The sequence below is a fragment of the Podarcis muralis genome, chromosome 4 (assembly GCF_964188315.1).
Source record: "Podarcis muralis chromosome 4, rPodMur119.hap1.1, whole genome shotgun sequence".
NCBI lineage: Eukaryota > Metazoa > Chordata > Lepidosauria > Squamata > Lacertidae > Podarcis > Podarcis muralis.
The window spans coordinates 67155360-67179111 of record NC_135658.1 but is presented as its reverse complement, the minus strand read 5'-3'; the positions used below and the strand labels follow the sequence as shown (position 1 = coordinate 67179111).

The window sequence follows — 23752 nt, the reverse complement described above, 5'->3', positions numbered from 1 at the left end:
CATATTTCCCCTCAGCCACACTGCCCTTGAATCCTAGTGGCTGTGGCGGCCAAAGTGATTTTGATAATGATGTCATGATGTTACGTCTGAAGTAAAGTTGTTGTGAACACCCTGTGGGTCATCGCAGCCAATCACACTTGAGGAGACTAAAGAAGAATGGCACTGAGGAGAACAGATCAAAGGGGTCACCATACAGTAACAAAACAGTGTAAATGTTGGGGATGTGTATGCGGGGCCGTCTTACCCATAGGGGCTAGGGGTGTGAGGCACCCGGGCACTGGGCTCTCAGGGGCACCAGGCCGACAGTCTGGGGCCCGAGTGTTGAGTCTGGGGAAGAGCCCACCCATCATTCGGAGTGCCACAGTGGGCTCTTCTGCTGCAGGCGGCTCTGCACCACGAGTTTGGGGCGACTGAGCCAGCGAGACTCTGAGGTGGGTGGCCGGCTGGCTCCGTTCTCCTGCACTCCTGGGACTGGGCAACCTGGGGGGGGGCAGGTGGATCTTTGCACCCCGGCACTGCATATGCTTAATACAGCCCTGTGTGTATGTATTCTGGCCATCTGTTTGACTGGATCAAATGTAGTACTTTTCAAAGGGAATAAAAGCAAAATTAGAGAACATTCAGTGCAGTTCTAGTTTATGAGCCAGTTTGCAGTGCTTAGTAAACACAGAAGACAAAGGCTCTCTGTGCAAGCCCACATTCTCTGTAGATGTTTTCTGTCTTCATCTCATGCAGATCTGTCATTCCTCATTACAAGATGCCATGATTTTTATTTCCCGTTTCCTTTGTCTTGTAGGTTTCTTATGTAAAAGCTATTGACATCTGGATGGCTGTGTGTCTTCTCTTTGTGTTTGCTGCCTTGCTCGAATACGCAGCAGTGAATTTTGTGTCAAGGCAACATAAGGAATTTCTCAGGCTTCGGAGAAGGCAGAGAAGGCAAAACAAGGTACAAGTCTCTATCCTCCATATAATCATGGTTTTCTCCAAAAAATAATTGTTTGCACTCTTCTGATTTCCTCCCTTTAGCACGCAAGACACAAAATATATTTCTTTATCTCCTCAAAATTTTAGTCAGTGAAAGGAGCTGAGAATATAAAACAAGAGTTCATTGTGTTTCTATCAATGCCTGAACTGAAAACAAAAGGTTTTTCATATTTGCAAAACAAGTCCAAGTATGCCTTTCTGTAGAGAAACATTCAATATTGAAAGGGCAAACCCATGATATTTTGCAAATTTCAGGCTTGCTGTGAATATTCATGTCACTTTTAATTTGAATGTCTTCCAGGCACCAGTCTTCATTTCATTCTTTTTAGCATTGTTGTCTTTAGATTCTGCTTTAGCTGCCAATCCATCAACCAGCATTTGCATTGTAGCAGCTAAAGTGCCTTTATTATGTTGAACTGGAATTTTAGAAGTAATTTCTTGCCTGGAGTCCTGACAATAGCTACTCATTCAAAGCTGATTTTCTCTTGACCTCCTTTTGATATTTACCACCCATCTTTCTCAACAAGCAACAACAAACAACACATACACCATACTAATCATGTTATTTCAGCTACTCTTTGCTTTAGTTTGACTTTCATAGCCAATTCCAATTGATCTCCTTCTCAATTGCTTTACATTGTTCACCAGGATGCTCTTCAATAACTGTGCCATTCTTACTTTTCTTTTTGTTTTGCTTTGTTTCGTTTCATATATCATTGCACCATTTCCATTCTTGCTGCTGCTCTCTGTTCTGACCAATCTGGGAACAGGCACAGACTGTGGCTATTGGGAATGAAAGCGTCGAGTCGGTACGGCGTATGAATGGCTTGCGGATGAAAGAGTCACCAGCACACGGGATAATGAATCAGATCTGCAATCCAAGTTTGAGGGTAAAGAGAGAGAGAGAGAGAGAGAGAGAGAGAGAGAGAGAGAGAGAGAGGTTGTATGAAAATGATGTCATAAATTGGCAACTGCCAATATTTATGGCATCGTAAATAGTAGAACTCTTATGTCAAACAGAACAGTTCTGACCATATGTAGATCTTGGTATGTTTCGACTTCTTGTACTCTGTGTTACTGCTGCTTTCCCATTACATCTTTCATGGCAGTCCTGCTGCTTCTTTCACCATGGATTAGCACATACATGGGTAAGCTCACTTCTGCTATCATTTACAATGCACTTATACTGCTGAACTTTGAAGTTGTGACTCAGAGCCAATCTGCATGTGGCACTGATGCCATGAGTGCACCACGTGTGTCTCGTTATTTCAGTGTAAACAGAAACCTCAGTAGTAGTAGAACGGACAGGACTGGGCCCAGACAAAGGGAAGGGGATCTGACTCTTTCCCTCATCCTGTGACCTCATTAAGCCCCATCACCTGCTATTATTCCCCGGAAGCAAAGCCTCCATCTATGCCAATGGAGGCTTTCCTCTTAGGGACAATACCAGCTGTGGGAGGGCAATTTTCATCAGGATCATGGTATGGGGAGGCACGTTATCCTGCCGTGTGCCATGACGGACCTTCCAAAGTGTCCCTATTCTCCAGAAGCTGTTTCTATTTAGAGAAGCTGTCCCGGTTTCTGATTTGATCCCAGAATATCCCTTTTTCCCTTAGGAAATCCCTATTTTCATTGGATAAATGTTGGAGGGCATGGAGTTATCCAACCCACAAGCTGTCTGAAGGCAGTCCTGTATAGGGAAGGTGTTTTTTTTTAATGTTTATTGTTTTATTATGTTTTTATATATGTTGGAAGCTGCCCAGAGTGGCTGGGGCAACCACTCTGAGGGGTATAAATAATAAAATTATCATTATGGACTGGGACGTCCCTATTTTCATTGGAGGGTATGCCATCATCCTGCTTGCTCCTCTCCTTGCCATGGCTGCTAATTACACTGAACAACTCAGACATGCTCACTGCAATTAGTGTCATGTTTCGTTTGGCAAACAAAAAAGCGGGGTCACCTGTGAAGAATGCTATTGTGACAAGTATCCTATCTCTCGTCAAAACGCATTTTCAGAACCCAGTTGTGTGAACAGAACAGAAACAACCCTATCTGCACGTTTAGGACTTTGTATTTAAAAAGTTGCTGTTAGTTGCTGAGCAGCTTTAGACAAATGCATGGCCTAGTCTCAAAACAGAAGAGCTCTGTTGAATCAGGTCAAAGGCCCAGCTTCTTGGAGTAGCCAAGCAGATACCTCCAGGAATCTTACAAGTAGAGTTTGAAGGCAACAGCGCCCCCCACAGCGCTGCTGCCACACAGTGTTCAGTGAACAAGGAGCCCCTGAGCAAGGAAATTTCAAAAAGCCCAATTATTAAATAGTAGCCTTTGATACTCTGATCTTCCATGACTTTCTGTGATCCCCTTTGAAAGCTATCTATGCTCATAGCTATCATTGGCACATCTTGTGGCAGTGATACCCATAAAATAATTGGACATTTTGTAAAGAAGCACTTTCTCTTGTACTGCCAATTAGTTTCATCAGATTAGCTTGGATTCTCGTATTATGCAATATAGGGGGGGGGACCCTCTACCCACTGTCTCCACTCAGTTGTGCTATTGCACATTTATAACGCTATTGCAACCTTCCATGTACAGAATCTGTTCCAATCCCTTCATCATTTTTGTTGCCCTTTTCTGCATCTTCTCCAGTTCTACACTTTCCTTCATGAGCTAGAGCAACCAAAACTGTATCTAGCATCACTGTCACATCCAGAGTATTTAATTTGCATTGGGAATTTGCATGAAGAAATGCTGTCTCATTTATGAGGACAAAAATCCCTTTGAAATCTTATATATTCTCCAACCCTACTACTTATAAGTTTATTTAGAAGAACATTCTTAACCTTACACATAGGAAGAGAAGAAAGAATACTATGCTGAACTGAGGGAAGCAGATTAGCTTTGAGAATGGCCATGGTCTAGAGATAAATCACATGATTTGCATGCAAAAGGTCCTAAATACAATTCCTCATATCTCCACTTTCTTTAAAAAAATAAAGACTTTTTAAAAAATTAAATCCAGGTATACCAACACTCTTACAAGAAAAATGAACTTTCTTGAACTTCCCCCTACTTCTGGATTTTTTTACATCTCTGCCAAGGCTGGTGCTAAGTAACAAGAATAATTTTTTGAAACTAGGGTAATTTTGCATTATAAGGGAAGCATCTGCCTTTGTGATCAAAGCAAGAAGCACTGTGCATGCTGCAAAGTCTTTATTCTGTTGTCCCTGAATAATTCAAGAAGCTATTGTCTCATGTGGCAAGTCAAGCAGGATATTTCCCAAGAGGCTGGCAACAGCAAAAGCCGACCTCTGTATTAGGGTTGACAATGCTGATTCTGTTGTTAGCACTGATGTTACATTAATACTTGTGGGATCAAGGAAACTGGAGCTCAGGGGGAGGTATTAATTGATTTGCATATTTATGCAGCAATAACCTGAGCAGATGCACCTGCAGACAGAACAAGGTGCTTCAATCTACATCTACTGTACATCAATACCCAGAAGTCCAGTTACTTCCTCTGTATTATAAAGATGACCCTGTGATTCGCTTCCCTCTGCCCCAGCAGACCAGTCTGAAAGAAGTATATTGCCCCCTAGAAACAGCTGTGCAACTGGAATGATCTGGTGTATCTTGCTACTCTGAATATCATTAGTCATGCATCAGCCAAAATATAGGGGGGAAATGGGATCCTGGATTCTTTGGGGGCATGACCCTTACCATAATGGAAAACAGCGAGCATGCTTAAAATGTGGGCCTCCAAGCCACTCTCTCTGGCCTTTGAGATCCTCCCTGGACCATGCTATCTCTGCAGACCACACTTCTACTGACTATTCTGTGCCCCCTTCAAATGCTTTTGCTTGGCTGGAATGCATTATTGAACTGTGCTCATGCCTCTTGCTTGCCTAGCTGAATGAAGGAGAGGGGATGAGTGTGCAGACTAGATTCTTGCAGGGCTGACTTCAGTCACGTCTGTTGCTCCACATAATTTTGCTTCTGGACACACCCATTTACTTGCATTTGACCCTCCCCCGCTTCCCAAATGAATGCTGTTCAAGGGCTGGAAAGGGTTCCATAGCCTCCAACATTTCTCTGATGAGAATAGGGACGTCCTAAAGAAAAGCAGGGCATTCCGGGATCCAATCAGAAACCGGGATGGCTTCTGTAAATCCGGGACCCTCCCTGGAAAATAGGGACACTTGGAGGGTCTGAGGTTCCCTGCTGCTGATCTCAAAGCAAAAGAAAAGTCAAAGGTTTTACAAGAGTAGTGTGGATCAGTGTCACATTATCATATACATGGGGAAGGATGAAAATACATTTGCATACATGTGAGTTAGGAAAGAGCTTGCTAGTTCACTCTCATTTAGCTCCCCTACCCTGGATGTCTGAAGTGGCCTGCCAAGAAATTCAAGCAGTCACCGCTCCTCAGAAAATCCTTGTCATTAGCAGCTGCTTCTTCCTTACACCTCTATGCTGCATGATTCAAATCAGAAGTGGCATGAAAGAAAGAGAAAAGGGAGATTTGTGTCTCACTCTGTGATACCTGCAGCCATTTCAGGAAGTGCAGATGAGTTTCGGTGCTTTCAGAAATATGTGCAGTCAGAGGGCTCATGTGTGAAACACTTTTATGTATCACATTGTGGAGGGGCAGAAATCTTTTGCAACTGTGGCAGCACATCTCAGGAACTAGCTGGAAAAGCAGCAATGGCCTGCTTCTAGCTTAGGGAATGTTGTAGTAAACATTTGGGCATCTAACATGGACAGAGTACACAGAGAGAGAGGAGGGGAGGGAGTCTGCATACATACATATGCTACATTCAATGCACATTCTTCCCCTCAAAGAATTCTGGGCAATGTAGTTTACCCCTCACAGAATTGCAGTTCCCAGCCACCCTTCACAAACTACAGTGCCAAAATTCTTTGAGAGAGAAAATGTGCATTAAACATATACCGTATATGTGGCCTTAGTGTTTGTTTGTGTGTGTGTTTTGAAATGTGCTTTGAATGTGCTTTAAAGGTATGGTGGGTACATAGCCTAGTGTTTCAGCCATATTGCTGTAGCTAAGGCGAGAGCGAGGTGTATTTGCAAAGCATATAGTCCATAAATGTGCATGGGTTTTTCCCTATTGCTGGTTGCTTCTTCTTTGCTTCAGTGCTGGGTTGCTTCTTCCAAAATGTGAACTTACCTACTGGTCGGCTCGTTAGAGCGTGGTACTGATAACACCAAGGTTGCAGGTTCAGTCCCCATAAGAGACAGCTGCATATTCCTGAATTGCAGTGGGTTGGACCAGATGATCCTCAGGGTCCCTTCCAACTCTATGATTCTATGAAAAAAATAATAATAATGAAATCAGCACCTTGAGATTTCTGGATGGGCCTTGCCAGACAGAGACAGATGATTGTCCCTTCTCTCGCCTTCTCCCTTCCAGCCTCCCCAACCCAATCTGATAACGTCCTGCATTATTACCACATCTCAGGCATATCAGGAATGGAGACAACAAAAGGCTGGGGCTATTTGTAAAGGCATAGCTTTATTACTTAATTTTGACTGAAACGAAACACTCATATCTTGTCAGTAAATATATATATATATATATATAAAATACTCCTTTCCCCAGGCTGAATTTGCCTTGAAAAATATTCAGTGCTTCTGTCCCCAGTGGAAATGTTTTATACTTCCTCAGATTCTTGCATATAGCACTTTGTGGTAAAATGTGCCCTGTTTGTTTTATGTAACATTCCGCATCATGTGAATAATGGAAGTGCTCAAGGAAAACCCTTTCTGCTGGGCTATTTTTAGCCCTCACAATGCAAGCTCAAGCACGCGGGTTTCATTGTGAGAAAGACAGCCTTAATATGAATGGCTTTGTGATTCCCACTGCCTTTAGCATCTTATTTGCTTCAGGCAACCAATAGAAGTTGGTTGGTTATACTGAAGATAAACACTTCTTCAGGGCAGACCTGTTGGCGGTTGACTGTGTCACAGCGGTGTGGACATTTGGCACCCTTTAAACACACCCACAGGGATGCGGGTGGCACTGTGGGTTAAACCACAAAGCCTAGGACTTGCCGATCAGAAGGTTGGTGGTTCGAATCCCCGCAACGGGGTGAGCTCCCGGTGCTCGGTCCCTGCTCCTGCCAACCTAGCAGTTCGAAAGCACGTCAAAGTGCAAGTAGATAAATAAGTACCACTCCGACGGGAAGGTAAATGGCGTTTCCATGCGCTGCTCTGGTTCGCCAGAAGCGGCTTAGTCATGCTGGCCACATGACCCGGAAGCTGTACGCCAGCTCCCTCGGCCAATAAAGCGAGATGAGTGCCGCAACCCCAGAGTCGGTCACGACTGGACCTAATGGTCAGGGGTCCCTTTACCTTTACTTAAACACACCCACAGAGCAATCCTAACTATAGAAAGCTGGTGTAATGTACACCCGTGTAAGTCATGGCAGCTCCTGTTCCAAATTCCATTCAGGAAGAATTTGACTTACACCACCCTTTCTGCTGGCTGATTTTCACCAGGCTGTTAGGTCATGTGTCCAAGCTGGAAGGGGTTTGGACAGTCTCTCCTTGCCCCATATTGCACTGGATTTAGGGCAGTGCGGGTGGTTCCCCCGCACAGGACGCCAAGCCAAGAGGGTGCAACATTGAAAAGATCCGTAACTGGGAAGATCCAATTGGGAGCGCCAAATTTTGGGCTCATTCAGGGCGCCATATTAAGATTACCCCTGCTTGCACCTCATAAGTTCCATGGACTTAAGCTGAACTGCAGTGAGGAACTGACACTGTCTCAGCCAGAGCTCAGCCAGGAAAGCCCAAGATCCTCAGAATCCAAACTCTCACCCTAGTGTATTAGTATAATTTGGGGACACAAGGAAACTTCAACCCACACATGGAGCTTTTCCTGTAAAGAAGAATGCTTCTAACTTCCACAAACCCCTGTATGCCAAATTGCATTGTCATTTCTTATAATGCTGAGTTGAATGTTATCTACTGAGAACTTTTGGCTCAAATTTTAGATGTCAGGAGGTAGGTGCAAGGGGGGTAAGATACAGACATCAGGACTGGTGGCCATTGATAGCCTTATCCAGTATGTAGAAGAGACGTGACTTTTGACATCGAACCTGTTTGCAATAAATTAATGGCCAGTTATCACAGATTTTTTCTTTTTTTTAAGGGGAAATACTGTGGAAATCTTGACCAACAGGAACCCTAGGAAACTCGGGCCTAGTTCTCACTGGGGTTGTGCCACTTCAGAATGTGTGTGGGTGGCACAGTGACTCACATGATCGAATGTTACTCAATAAGAAAATCCCTCCAAACTAAATGTCAATGTTTTTGGATGGAGAATTATTCACTCAAGTATGTTCTTATCTGTACTCCAGAGTGGCAATGTCCAGATAACTCATTGAGAAATCAGCCTTAAGAAAAGTAATCCAAACCAAGTAATCTACTCAGCATATTAACTGTTGCACGATTGGACAAAGATTTATTTAAAGGGATAAGTAACAGATAATTTTGTTTTGGACACAAAATCATTACAGGAGGAAAGAGGATGATTCATGGGCTATAACAGGCAGCCACATAATGCCAAAGGCAGAGTTTTGTGGTTTATTTGCATCTATCCATTTGGGATCAAATCTGTATTCCTTAGCCAAGAGTAGACTGCTAGAGAGCCTGGGAGGGGTTTTTTTTTTTTTTTTTTTGTCGTTTCTTTTTTTCTTTTTCTTTTTAACCTTATAACTTTGTGCAAGAGGCCAAGTGATACTCATCACCAGGTAAGGAAAGGGCTGTACTTCAGTTCACTGGGTTTGACGTACAATTTGCTCATAAACAGCAGGGAACACACCGCAACTGTACTTTGCCATTTCCCAAATGATGAAAAGAGCCCACCTGCTGGGTGCAAATACTCCCATTCTTTTCTGTGCCTGGAGAAAGAGAATAAATTGAAAATAGGACATGAACAGCTGGAAAAGAACCAGAAAACAAAGCACACTTTTATTTTTAAGGCCACAGGAGCAGTTTAAAAGCACCTTCCAAAATTAAACTGCACGCACATGGAGGTTTTTTTGTTTTTTTAATGGAAATGTATATCAAGAAGGATCCTCTTTTTTCCCTCCATATTCCTTTTTACAGTTCCTAATACTTGATTTGGGCCTTGTCTTTAAAACATGAGTGCTGTTGCCGAGCATCTATTACTGTAAGAGAGCCTGTGATACGGATTTCCTAGTATCTGTCTGCACTTCTTAATACAGGCATGGGGAACCTCAGACCCAAAGGTCTAATGTGACGCTCCTGGCTTCTCAGTCTTGCCCATGGAACTCTCCTCAGACCACACACCCTTCCCTGCCACACACCTCTCAAGTTCTACATTGCACTCCTTTTGAGTGTTTTTGCCTGTCTAGAATGTATTGTTCTAAGTTGGGGGGTGCATCCCTTGTTGTTGGCATCCATCTGTCTTGGGAGACATAATGGAGGAGTGCGCCTTTGTGGATGAAGTCAAACTGTTGGAAGGTTGCATCGCCTGCTGTGGCTGTACCCACCAATATGGGAGAGATGTTTCGTTGCAGTTGGGGCAGATGAAGGCGTCTGGTTGTGCACCATGGTGTTTTTCTCTCTGTGCTCCTCCCAGCGGTCATTCCTCCTCTGGTCACGGCTATGGATGCACAACCTGACTGTCTGTCTCCAGGGACAACCCCCCCCATTAAATCCAAAAAATTATGGTGGGATTTTGATTATTCAGAATATGAATGGAATATACAAGCTACGGAACTGTGCCAGACAAGGAATCTTGTGCTGGGTTATGTAGACCAGCCTGGCTAGTTAAGAGCAAAGACGTTAACAGATCAAGCTGCTGATTGCTGGTCTTTAGTGCATCAAAGGAAGGGTCTCAGGTCTGTGAAAGATGGGTTGCCAAGGTGATGGCGAGGGGAGCAGGCTGTGCTCACAGGAAAAACATGTCTCTAAAAACCTAGCCTTGAGATAGGAGATGGATGGAGAGGAGTTGCTTAGGTGAGAGGTGTGCTGCGAAGAGAAAGGAGAACAAAGACAGAAGGGCTGAAGGGAAGCTAGGAGGGATGCCTTGGATTCCAGTGCTGCACTGCTGTGGGGAAGAAGCCACCATTGAGATGGCCACACTGTAAGATCTGGACTCCCTCCCTCCAAATTCAGGTGTAAATATGTGACTAAATCAAAGGAACACAGGCTCCTGGAACCCCATGGAATATTGCTACCACTCTGCGGAGATTGGGGGTGGTGTCCAATCTGTGTAACAGTATCTTGGAACTCTGATAGGAGGGTAGAAAGGGAGGTGTGAGCAAATTAAAATGTGTTGCTCCACCCACTTTTGCTTCTGGCTCCTCCCACCTCTGGTATGTGGACCCTGGAAGGCTGCCTAGAAGGAAATGTGATCCTCAGGCTGAAAAGGACCCCCTCACTTAATGGACTGAGGCAGGATGTCATAGGAGCCTCGTTTCTCAGACTCTCCACCAGCAATGGAGGACTGCTGTGACATTCCATGTGACCCCTTGCAAGGCCCTGGGCATCATATGTTACTGAGTAAGTTTCCTAGTGTGCCCACTGAGTTCAGGCTTCCCCTAATTTCATCCATAATAAACTGCTTCCACCACCTACGAAGGCCTCCCTAATGCTTTCATGGAGAATGTTTAGAGAAAGCTATATCTTTTTCTGAAAATCCGCAGAGAAAAGCAATGGGGAAGCTATGCTGCTTACAAGATGAGCCCGGGGAACTCTTCCATAACTCATGCTGAGTTTCTTTTTTAAACCTCTCCCTCCTCTTCTCTTCTTTCTTACTTCATTTCTTCCTTTCTACCCCATTCCTATGAAACTCCCCTCTAGCATTTCTGCTGTTCCTTATTATTATTATTTTTAAAAACTTGTCTTTTCCTTCAACCTTTTTACCACACTACAATAATTATTGACATCAGATTCATGTGCTTTCCCATAAAGCAGCAATAAAAGTCAGACAGTTTAACTTAGGTTACAAAAAGTGCTAAATGTTTCTAAATATACGTATAGAAACACAAAGTTGGCTTGCAGGTCAGTTCACCTGGTGGAAAAGAAATGAACAAAGTGTTTGGGAATGCTTCTTCCCAAGGTGAGGGGTGTGACCTAGCTAAGCCTGACAGGACAGCTTACTCTGTGGTCTTAACCTCTTCATGCATTAATTAGAGTTAAACATGTTGGTTATATGAGACTGATTTATCCCACAAGTGCGTTCAGGATGATAAACTAGTGTTTCTCACGAGGATGGCTGGAAGCTGGCCACATTCTTTTGGTAGGTTCTGCTGTTTCCCAATGTACTGTTGCTCAGCTGTCTTAATAGGATGGGCCCATTTACTAGAATGAGTCACGCATTCATTTTTAATGCTCTGCCTTCCTTGGTGGCAACAGAGTTGCCTCCTGGTGCTCTGCAATCTTCATCTGCCACAAGAACTGCTAATTAAGAATGGAAAGTGCAGTCCATGTTTCATAGAGATATACTAGACTGCAAGGATATTGCAGATTATAAGTATGCTCTTTTTTATATATATAAAAACCAACCCCCGAACACACTTGGATTTGCTAGCTTACAATGGAATGTTTTGCTTTCTCCAGGCTTATTGTCCTTTCATCTGTAATGGCACGTACTTGTAGTGATGCTCTTTGGTGAAAATCTCCCTTGAGTTTGCCCTAAACTTCCCTTGGTCATTTTTAACAGGTGGTTTCTCACAAGGAGAGCTTCAGCCCTGTAGGTTTTATAGTCAACTTCCTAATTTAGCAAAGAGACAGTAAGAGCTTGTAAGGCTGACAGCATCTGGCCTGAAGAAGGTTCTTTTGCCTGGTTCATTTGATGAGCAGGTGACAGCCAGCCAGTCAGCCAGCCAGGCTTCTCTCTTTGCTATGCTGCACCACTGCAGAAGAGACTGTGCTCAGCTGGCAAGCAGATTAATCTTTTTATTAGCGAATGTTTTGATGACAAAGCAAAGTACAGGCACTGAAGCAGAACAGACCATTCCTGTGGAAACTGGGTGCAAGAAGAGGGTGTTTTGACAAGTAATTGTGAGGACTAGCATATAGCAAGGCATGTGAGTCCTTTCCAGAGAAGGTTGGAGTCCAGTTAAGGAATGTCGAAGGGCCATGAGAGTGTCTTGCCCTGAAGCAATACAGTGGTACCTCGGGTTAAGTACTTAATTCGTTCCGGAGGTCCGTACATAACCTGAAACTGTTCTTAACCTGAAGCACCACTTTAGCTAATGGGGCCTCCTGCTGCTGCCGCGCCGCCGGAGCATGATTTCTGTTCTCATCCTGAAGCAAAGTTCTTAACCTGAAGCACTATTTCTGGGTTAACAAGTCTGTAACCTGAAGCGTATGTAACCTGAAGCGTATGTAACCCGAGGTACCACTGTACTTGTCTGGAGCTTGGGGCTTGGCAAATGAATGCTAATAGTTCAGCAATTTGTTCCATGGCTAGAACGGCAGACCTCCGAGCTGAGGATGTTGCAATCTAGGTGTCTATGATAAACACCTAGATTCCAGTTTGAGCTGGACTGAAAAAGAGACATGGAAAGCTAAATTAGGGCTCTGTGGACATTTTAGGGTGTTGGCTGTGGGAGCAGTGGGCATTGGCTGTCTCTTAGCAGGTTTAAGCTGTTCCTCCATCCATGCTCAGACTGTATATTTGTAAATAAGCACAACTACAAAATGCTCTGAAGCCTTCAGTGGCCTTTCAAAGGAAACCACTCCTGGGTCAAGTGGAACTTTTCAACTCTTGGAGAAGTGGGGCGAGCTTAACAGTATTATTACTTATTAACGGTGGGCATTAGTGTCATATCTGAGAGCAGTAGATAAAACTCTTCCGCTAGAAATAAGCACTGTTACAATATTAAAATGGGACCTTGCTCTCATGATTGCATGCCAAGGTTAAAAAGACCCCACATACGGGCTGGAATGAAGCAGACTGTGGTGCTATGCTATTATTCATTGCTAGGCGGGAAGTAGGTTTATCTCTCCAGAGTCCTTGGTAGGGATGTCACCTTTTAGCAGTGTCCTGCTTTTACAAATGAGTTAGATCAGGCAGCTTGGAAATGGGAGTGTGATTGCGCAGCAGCTGCTGTGTCTCTTCAGCATGGCAAAACCAATCCAGATTGGTGCTGTTTACATGTAGGCAAGCCAACGCAACACAGAGGTTAATGAATTATTGAGCACCTCTCTTAAATTGGCTGGGGCATAATTAACTTTACTCTTTAAAGTGCTGGGTCCAGGGGGGAAGCTCACAATGTGCAGGGGAAAGGGCGGGGGGGGGAGAATGTCATTTTTCACAACACTATGTGGCAGATTGAGAAGCAGGGGAGGAGTGGGAAAACAAAGATAAATTGAGTGAGATAACCTCACTGTAGATACACTTGAAGAGTAACTGCAGGTAGGGATGGAAGTAAGGAAAACTAGAAGCTACCATCTTCATTCATCTCCCACACTCACACTCAAACACACCCCAACTGAGTCCCATATTACAACCTGCTTACTTTGTTTCAGGAAATTCAATGGGTGCCATTTTGTCTGATCTCACCTATAATGTTCTTCCCCTTCCATTTGTATAGTCCCGTTCTGTGTCCATTCTTGGTCACTCTACATCAGTGATGGCCAAACTTGGCCCTCCAGCTGTTTTGGGACTACAATTCCCATCATCCTTGACCACTGGTCCAGTTAGCTAGGGATGATGGGAGTTGTAGTCCCAAAACAGCTGGAGGGTCAAGTTTGGCTATCACTTCTCTACAGTGACCAAGGGAAGCTTGGGAACTAGCCTTTCTGTAGAAGCCGACTGCTTAACAACTACCTAATGGGTGAAATTGATCCTGCTACTGTCTGTCTCATAACCTGCGTCTCACTGGGTTGTTGTGCTGATAAAGGGGAGGGAATGGACCACATGTGTCACCCTGAGGACCTCAGAGGAAAAGAATGGCCCAGTGAAATAGTGAACTCAGAAAAGTCTATCTGAATTGATCCTCAGCCTAAGGAAAGCTTTTGGCACCTGATCACTACACCAACATCAGACATTAAAACAAGTCTATTTGTTAGATTACTTTAGAATGATAAGGTGAGATAGGTTCTTAAAGCAAACAAAGTGGCCAGCCCTATTAAAAATAGTAACTACATAATTTCAGTACAGAAACAGGTAAAAAACAGAAAACAAGCAACAAATAACACAAAATAGCAGATAAGATGCCACATGTAATTAGCAATTATTTATGTAGTACATATTTACTGCCCCCTCCTCTTTCTAGGCAAGATTATCCTCTTAGTTCGGCAACACAACATCAAAGAAACAAATCAGCTGAAACAAATCACCGAAGCTTGTTCAGAGATTTCTGACTCCCTCTCCACTCCACACACGCACACACTGTGTTATTTGTGCTGCAACTTTCCTTATACCTGTGTGGTGACAATCAGTAATGTAACCCTATGGCCAGGGAGAAGGGAGCACTTTTAGGCGTTTGAGGTAAGCCATCTTTATTGACCCAGAAAACGATGCCTGGGTTACTTGCTGCAAACAAAAGATGTGCAAGCTGATAGAAAGAAGAGGGTTGTGGTGGTTTTTCTATAGCTAGATGAAATGCCACTTTGAGTTACTCTGCTACCCAAAGCTCTTATTTTATTGTTGGCTGATGCTGGTAATTCTTCTCCGTGCTGCTTGTCTTTTGTGTTTGTCCTTTGATCTCCACCATCTCTCGTGTGGCTCTCGCTGTTTAGTCTTGATGCACACAACACACAAAACATTTGCTTGCTTCATTTTCTTGGGGTTTTTTCTTTTGTTTTGTTTTGCTCCTTTGTGACAGTTGGCATTCACACTTTCTTCCTGTATGGTATTTGCTGTTTATCTCATGTGTTATCCTGCCGGAGTTCACAGATGATGAGCCCACATGAGGACCGTCTCTTTAGTCACTTCCAAAGTTTAGTCAGAGTTGGCTGAGCTTTTTTTGCCCAGTGGCTGCTGATCAACCCTCGGGGGGGGGGGGTGTCACATGCCAGTGATGGATGTGGTCATCCTACACTCTATTATTATTACAGTGGTACCTTGGGTTAAGAACTTAATTCGTTCTGGAGGTCCATTCTTAACCTGAAACTGTTCTTAACCTGAGGTACCACTTTAGCTAATAGGGCTTCCTGCTGCCGCCGCGCCACCGGAGCACAATTTCTGTTCTCATCCTGAAGCAAAGTTCTTAACCTGAGGTACTATTTTTGGGTTAGCGAAGTCTGTAACCTGAAGCGTCTGTAACCCAAGGTACCACTGTATTGTTATTATTATTACCCATCCTTTTTGCCTGATGTGATTCAAGGCAGCTTGCACACACATGCACGCACGCACACACACACACACCTCAGCTGATTCAAGCTGGTTCGCTTGTATGCTTACCTTTCAGCCTTGTGCAGTGGTGTAGTGTAGGCTGCCAGTGCCCGGGGTCACACAGAGGGGTGGGTGGGAAGGAGGGAAACGGATAGAGTATGCATGCTCATTCAACTGCCTAACTGCGTCACCCAGGACATTGCAACCTCAGAGATGAGAAAAGAAGAGTCATTCCATTGTCTGGAGAGGTCTTTTCCTAGTTCGCATGGAGAAGCCATTTTCAGCGGAGCCCAGTGACGGAAGCATGCAGCTGAATTGAGGCAGCACCGGGTGTCGAAATTTTGTGCCCACTAACAATGTTGCACCCAGGGCAACCACCCCTGTGGCACGCGCACACACACACCATGCTACACCACTGGTCTTGTAGACTGCTCTTTTGTGATTGACATCATACCTTGGCATTTCTTCCAGGTCTATGTTTTTAATGGGAAGCAACTTTGAAATCTCTTGTGATGAGCCAATATTTGTCCAATCACTGTCGACTGACAAGGAGGCATTACAAAATGTGTCTATCTGGTGGCTTCCACTTTAAGCTGGTTGCTTCCTAATGTAAAGGTAGTGGATCAGGGACTCAGTACATGGTCTGTGGTAAATGCCTAAATGAATTCTTCCTTGGCTGTTGCTCATTTAAATGTGCAAATTTTTCCTCCCTTAAAAGAAAAACCTCTTCACTTTTTTATAATCTGCTCCAAAAACTTCCCCAACCCCTCTGCTTCTCCTCTCTCTCTCTCAGGCATTGTCTGATACGCTCTGATATAGCTGCAGAGTTTATTTGCAGGCAGAAATATGGAAGCCCCTCTGCCTGTCTTTGGCATGAATGAACAGGCATGCCTGGACAGCTCTGAGATGGATATCTGGCTGCTAAGGAGAGCTTCATGTTTAAATTGATGAGCAATTTCATGTTAAATTTAGCCACTTCATCATGTCCTGTGTCTCACAGGCTTTTAACTCACACCTTTTGGAACAGTTTCAAAATCTTTCAATGAAAACAGACACGTTGTGTGTGTTGTTTGTGTATGTGATGAGTCTGAGAGCCAATTGCTTTCCAATTTTATAAGGGCCGTGTGAAGATAAAAGCATCAAAACCGATAAAAGCTGCTGAAATGAGTTGAACTGAAACAGTGCTGTGTCTGTACATAACCGTTGAAGTGTTTTCCATGCATTTATTTCAGTATATCTTTGCCTACTTGAAGCCTGCATTTCCCAGATGCAGATATCAATTTAGCAATAGGAAGGACACCCACACAGCACTATCTTCCAAAGTGCTCGAAATACCCTCATTTAAATTAGCGGGAGGTGATCTGCAGACTTGAGGCAGCAGCGATCAATTGCATTGATGAGCCTTCTTCCTGCAAGATGCGTTGGTAATTGGGAGGAAAACACATGTTAGGAGTTTGCTGGAGATAAGTCTCAAAGCTAAAGCAAGTCTCACTTATCTCTTGAACATGTGTTACCACAGCTGCTCATTTAAAACTGGCATAGAGTTTAATATTTAGGGCAGATGGGATTGCGGGGAGGGGGGCAGGAATTGTTGGCACTGGACTTGTTTGCACTATTCTTACTGGGCAAGGATTCATTATTTCCCCTCCCCATCATATTTTGGATAATTAGGACAAGACATACCATTTTGGAGGCTTTCAGGGACTTCCTAGCCAAGTGCCAGCAGGGAGGCAAAAAATGGCCTTTTCCCAAGGACCTATTTTTTATCATGTATGTGCTCTTGAAGGACAGTGGACTAGCCACAAAATTTATATTTGCTCTAAATAATAATCATAATTATAATCATAATCATAATACCCCACCATTCTGGCGGGGTTGCCCATCCAATCCCATTATATTGTCTTTAAATCTGTGTACCCCAGCAAAATAATATGTTTTTAATGCACATACAATTGCTTGTTCACATGCTGCTCAAAGAAAATATCTGAGTTGCCTGTTCACAATTTTCTGACTCCCTGTGAGGGAAAGAAGCATCTCTCAACATCTCTTAACCCCCTACATGCATATAATTTATTTATTTTTAAAAAGGAAGCAGGGATTGGTAGAGGAAAGGGAACTGGCACAGTCATAGGTCATGATCCGAAAGGCTGCATAGCAAGCCCTCCATGAACGATGTGGCTTCTGAGTCTCCTCCCAGCAGATCCTTCATCTGCTTGACAAGCCATTTTTAAAGCTCAGAACTTTCCTCCCACATTCCTCTTTTAGCATCTCCTCAGGGCATATCTATGCTAAAGAGCCAATCTGCATATTCAGAATGAGGTGGTGGGTAGAGTGATGTGGTAGAATTCTGGGCTGTACCACTTCAGACTGCAGGTGAGTGTGGGTGGGTGTCATGTTTTTGAATGCTTTTGGTTGGGGGGGGACATGCTAAACTTCTCTCCCTGATGTAACTACTTTGCCACATTGCAGTCAGTAATTTTATTTGGAAAGGTTTAGCATAGACTCACAGTGATTTCTTTTTTCTTTTTTAATGTGAACAAGGATTCAAAAAGAATAGCCCCTCTATTGAGGTGGTATAGTCTAGAATGCTCCCATGTCAGTAGGGATGGAGGAGAAAATCAATTTGGTTTCTGTTTAAGGGCAAATCTACCTAATTCATGTTTTCTGAAACATTCCAGGAAGCAAAAACAGCCATTCTTCAAATTACCTGAATTTTGCAATGCAGTTCACCAGCCAAGTAACATGTACAAGAATGTGAGTGCTAGGATCAAGTATGCCTAAAAATGTATACATTAATGAAACTAACATACAAAAAAAATTCATTATGTTACAGAAACTTATTAGGCAAAATTGCATTCAAATATGTATCAGGAGAAATTTGCACCAAGTTGCTGATGAATTTTCATGAGGATTGTTTTAAAATTTCACAAACATATGTGGAAGTGTGCAGAACTGAAGATGGGAAAAATTAGAAATGGATAAAAAGCATAAGTCACAGATGTACCCATCCCTGCATGTCAGTCTTGCACCTCATTCTGTATAATGGGTACGACAGCTGGTGAAGCAGCGGTTTCTTCTCCTGGCAACTGAATTTCTTTGAGATGGATATGAACCTGTAACATAATTCTCAATATCCTTGCCAAAACTTCCATTCTCAGAATGGGGGGGGGGCAGTAGGAGAAAACTATTACATTAGCATAACAACCCTATGGCCCTGGAAGGGTTCTGAAGGTTTCTTCTCTTTAAAATATTTTTTTTCTTGATTTCCAAAAAATAAAATAGAGCAACCTCGAGTATACATACATAGCAGAATCCACCCAGAGACAAAAATGATAGAATTCCTGATACAAAGTCAGACTAGATCGCAGCAAGTGATCGAATTATAATAAAAGAGTTGTTCCTAGATTTGTATGATTATTATGGGTCAGTATAGCCCCTACATAGGGAAGCACGGGTCTTGGGAGGGCCTGAGAATTTTGAGTCCTAATTAATAAAGGGAAACATTTAAAACCACACTTCCTAGCCAATCTTTATTCGCTTTGCCTCTCATCACCCGTCTGTGTTGTGTAAGACATTTGGACAGGACTGTAACCCAGACATTATTGAACCATGACTACCATTATTGTGTACCGTGTACCATGTAGCATTATTATACATGACTACCATTGTTTAGCAATGACCATCCGAGCTCCCACCAGTAAAAAAAATAAACAAGGCAAGTTATTTATCCTTAACTGTCAGATTAAGGTCACTTTCCAGAGCTTGCAGTGCTAAGCAAAGGGCAAGCAACAGGAATTAGTCAGTAGTTTCCCCAAGACAGTGTGAGGAGGTGCTGTGAGGGTGTGTGAGGGAGCGACTCACACATAAGGAAGTCTCTCTAAATTGCTGTCGCCTCCTTCATCAGGAACTCCAGGCTGGCATGTGTAAAGTAGAAGCTCATTATTTTGGGGGAAATCTGGACAAGCCAGATGAATGTCTCCTATAATAAGCTATTAGCATATTTGAGAGTTTCCAAATAAATTTAAAACACAAAACAGGCTGCTGAGAACCTGTTCTCCTTTAATTAACCTTCTGACCTGGATTTGCATTGCTTCTGCGTGCAGTGCTAAGGAACAGGAAAAGCGTCCTGGGAACGCAGCTTCGCTCTATGCTTATGCAAGTGCTATTAAAGGTTTTAAAAGGAACTCAGTTCATTGCAAATTTACCAGGGCATGTTTCCCTTGGTGTGGAAGATAAATCAAATAGCTACCTTTTCGGAAAAGGGGAAAAATCCATCCAAAGAACAATAATTTTATTTTCTTTGGGGTGCTGAGCCCTTACACTCATAGAAGACTTACACAGAAGCATGCAGAAGACTTATGTGGAACTACTAAAGGGATGGTATTACTCAGAGTAGACCCACTGAAATGACAGGCTCTAACGTAGTTGTGTTCATTAATTTCAACGAGTCCACACTGAGTGAAACTTAGTTGAATACCACCCAAGCTATCCAAGCAACGTTTAGTCAGGCAAATTACATGTGTGAAAGAGTTGTGTTGGATGTCTAAATGTCAGATCAGGTCTACAACAGAAATGAAAACCGGCTTCATATTTTGTCAGTACAGGACATTGCAAAGGGGCTTCTCAGCACCCTTTACAGAATAACAGTTCTTAGGATTGTTTGGAAGAGGCCAGTGTTGTTTTGCATAATACTAAAACTGCTACTCGTAATTCATCCTTGAGAAGCTTAACATGTCACACAAGGGGAGTTATCTCATTTTCACAGCAACCATGTGAGGTAGGTTGGGCTGGCAGATAGTGACTGGCCCAAGGCCTCCCAATGCTTTTCATGGATACCGCTCAACTGTCCTAATTAAATTAGGACATCCTGTTTGGGGGCCCTGTACTCTCACACGAAAGCATGGCACTCAAAAACATGTGAGAGCACAGGGCCCAAACACATGTGGTTTGGGGCTCCGTACTTTCACACGGGTCACATGACTTGCCTGAGAACACAGCTCAGAAGACGTGCATCACAGTTTTTGGCCTGGACTTGCTGAAGGGTATGTTCACTGCCAGTACTGAACAAAACGGGACAAGGCCGTATCCTATGGCCTGGTCATGACATCTGTCCACCACTCCATTGGGGAAATCGATAGAATTAGAGGATATCCAAGTGTTCTTTTGTCGGAAATATTGTGGCACTGTCCATTTGGAAAGCGACGTTATGAAGAGCTTTTGCTCAACAGCTAAGGGCGAAAACTTAAATGAGATTTGCATAGACGATTAACCGCCTTTCCCTTCCGTTGCTCACCCTCCAGGAAGAAGATGCTGCTCGCGACAGCCGGTTTAACTTCGGCGGCTATGGGATGGGTCACTGCCTCCAGGTGAAAGATGGCGCTGCCATCAAAGCCACGCCTCCCAACCCACCCCTGCCCCCGCCCCCTCCGCCAAAGGATTCCGATTCCATCAAAAAGAGGTTTGTGGACCGTGCCAAAAGGATCGACACCATATCCCGAGCGGCGTTCCCGCTGGCCTTTCTCATCTTCAATATATTTTACTGGATTACCTACAAAATTATACGCCACGAGGATATACACAAAGATTAGAAACGTTTCTGTCTGACCTGGGACCTTCTAGCCAAAGTGACTCTCTTGTAAATAAAGAGTGAAATGTCTTTCCTGTCATTGACTGAGGGTTTTGTTTTCTGTGGTACTAAATGAAGGGCGGGGTTAGAAGAGGAAGAAAAACAGAAAGGAAAGTTTCGATAACAATTGCACAAAATGAGATACTGTGGGATCACCAAACGAGGATTTGCCCTGATTTCCTCCTCTTGCTACGTGGTTCTTCCAGACTCTTGCCAAGATCAAGCAAACCTAAATGGGGCCATTTTCCCTCTCTCCAACACCCCCCCCCCAGTGTCTCTAAGCTGTATTTAAGAAATACTTTAAAGCATCTACCATGGGACTGTCTGTAATGGCTGCACTGCAATGAGTTTAAAGAGGACCAAACTTTTTTCAGGGTAACGCTGCCTTTCTATATGAAACAAGTCTAAGCTACATTCCATTAATGTCTGTAGTTAATGATTTGCCCAGAAGTCCCTTTGTGGGTTGTAAATTATTTCTACTAACAGGGCATGGGGGGGTGTCAAGGGGGACCATTTATACTTTAATATCCTTGTGGGTGTGCATTTTAATATTCCTGCTTTCCTAGAACTGTAGTTTTTGAGGTCCAACTTGTGTAGGGTGTGGTTAATTTCATAGTGTCCACTTGTAGAAACAACCTGAGAAATGGCTGGTTTTATCTTGGTTCCAAGACAGTGCACTTAATTTCATTTCATTTCATTTTTGCCTGGTTATTACTATATTTTTTATTATTGATGACATTCAGCATAAGGTGCCAAAACTGTAATTTGACCTATCGTATTTCCCTGTATCGCACTGTTGATTAAGAACTTGTTTCCTGACCTAGCTCAGTTTAGCATTGACTTTCTATTGCTGCTCTCATTGTAGCTGCGAGTTGATAGCTCTGTAGGTAAACACGACTCGTTTACAGACCTCTAATTTATATCTTTACTATAAAAAAAGAAAGAAAGAAAAAAGTGGCTATCATTTTAAATATCATTGACTTATCTGAAGAATTTTAAAAACTGTACTGTGATTTTCATAACCTGTTAACTTTTTGGTGCCAGAGTTATGTGGTCCAAATCCTTGCTATGTGTTCTAAAGTAGAAATAAAAAGTAAACGAAAACCAAACAAAAAAAATGAGGTATTTTTGCTTACATGGGTGGCAGGAGTGAAACCTGGAAGATTTTTTTATTTTAATCTTGTTTTTTAAGTTGCATTTCAATCAACTTGTTTTTATTATTGGTTGTTAGCTGCCCTGACCCCGGCCTTGGCTGGGGAGGGTGGGGTATAGATAAAATGTATTATTATTATTATTATTATTATTATTATTATTATTATTATTATTTATTATTTTAAAAAAGCATTACTATTTCCCATTTTCTGCAAAAAGGTTTACTGCAAAAAATAAAAATGTATTATTGATTGGGAGGGCATATTTTCCTTTTATTGCTGCTAGTTCTTATTGCAAGAAAAAACCCAACCCACAAACTGAACTATTATGGTTGCTTCCAGGTGACCTATTTTATTGAGAAGTAATTCTGACTTGTTTGCACAGAGTTTATGAAGGCACTCTATGCTGTCCACTGTTTACTGAACATGCATCTTTATTTGTTTGCAGAGAAGTTATATGGTTCCCTGCAAATCAGTTGCTATCCCACACTTTCTACGGCATTTTACCATCACTTTCCTTGCTGAAAAAAGTTTTTTTTGTTTGCTTTTTGAATTACATTTGTTGCACAATACTGCCAAAGTTTATTAAATCCATTTAAATTAGGCAAATCTACATTTCCAAGTATGTGACTGAATTGCTCCTGCAATTTAGTGATCATTTGAAAGCTACCTTGGGGCAGAGGGAGTAAGGCCACTTCTAGGCTGTTGCTATTTTGAGGGATGATTAAATCACACACCAACAAATTAAGGTTGCAGAATTAAAGTGGATTTGTTGCTCTTGCAACAAACCAATTTTTTTTAAAAAAAATCCAGCTCTTTGCTGTAAGGAAGGTGACAGGAATATGCACTGGAAATTATGTTGTAACATTTGCTTGATGGAACATCATGTACCATAATTTCCCTGCAAACAAATGAAAACGAATGCTCAATAAGCAGCAGACATCCTATTACCTCCACATAAACTTTCTGCAAACATGTCAGAATAAATGCTTAATAAGGAGGGTGTGTCTGGAAGCTACCCAAGTCTCTGGGAATCCCAGGTAAGTGTGTATACATGGGTTTTCTACTGATGAAATTGCCAGAGAAGATTCACAACGAATTAGAATTATAGCTGTTTAAAATCTTTTATTTCCTGAAAGATCCTCCATTATTACAAAGCGAGGATCAGCAATGGTTCTCTTTAGTATAATTTGCATTTTTTGTTCAATATTTATACATCTTGTTTCCGTGCTCTTATCTTATAAGCTACCATTGCCATCTGTTACAAGAAATGAAATTAATTATCAGCCAAATCACAACAATGCTTTCATTTCAAATGAAATTCCTTCATTAATCTTAAGCATTCTTTTTTCCCCACTTGGTCAATTAATAGTTAATTTTTAGTTAGTTCATCTATTTATCAAATCGCTTTAACAGAACCATGTTAACCATTCTTTTGTAGCTGGGTGATGTCTGTCTCCAAAGAGAAACACGGAGATTGAGCAAGAATTATGTAGTGCCGTGTGGTTCTTTTCCCCCAAAAGGTGTAGAGAATGCCTGAAACTAGCACCAGAGGTCAAAATGGCTGAGCACCTGCCAAGGTGCCACCTCATAGAAAAGATCCCACCACTGAGAGCATCTGAGTCCCGCTGCTGTTCTCCCTGTTGTT

At 42.7% G+C, this 23752-nt stretch overlaps 1 protein-coding gene across 11 annotated transcripts in view; it reads left to right on the top strand.

The window, feature by feature from the left end:
* The window catches only part of GLRA2 (glycine receptor alpha 2), a 115460-nt gene extending 93285 nt beyond the window's left edge, over nucleotides 1-22175 (top strand). For 2 of the 11 annotated variants that reach the window (XM_028727656.2, XM_028727661.2), the window contains 3 exons: nucleotides 797-946; nucleotides 1755-1874; nucleotides 20628-22174. In XM_028727656.2, the coding sequence (XP_028583489.1) occupies nucleotides 797-946; nucleotides 1755-1874; nucleotides 20628-20915 (558 nt within the window). In that variant the 3' untranslated portion in view covers nucleotides 20916-22174. Of the gene's footprint in view, nucleotides 1-796; nucleotides 947-1754; nucleotides 1875-20627 lie in introns of all 11 variants that reach the window. The other 9 variants (XM_028727651.2, XM_028727662.2, XM_028727652.2 and 6 more) reach the window with 8 other exon arrangements.
* The last annotated feature ends 1577 nt before the right edge of the window (nucleotides 22176-23752 follow it).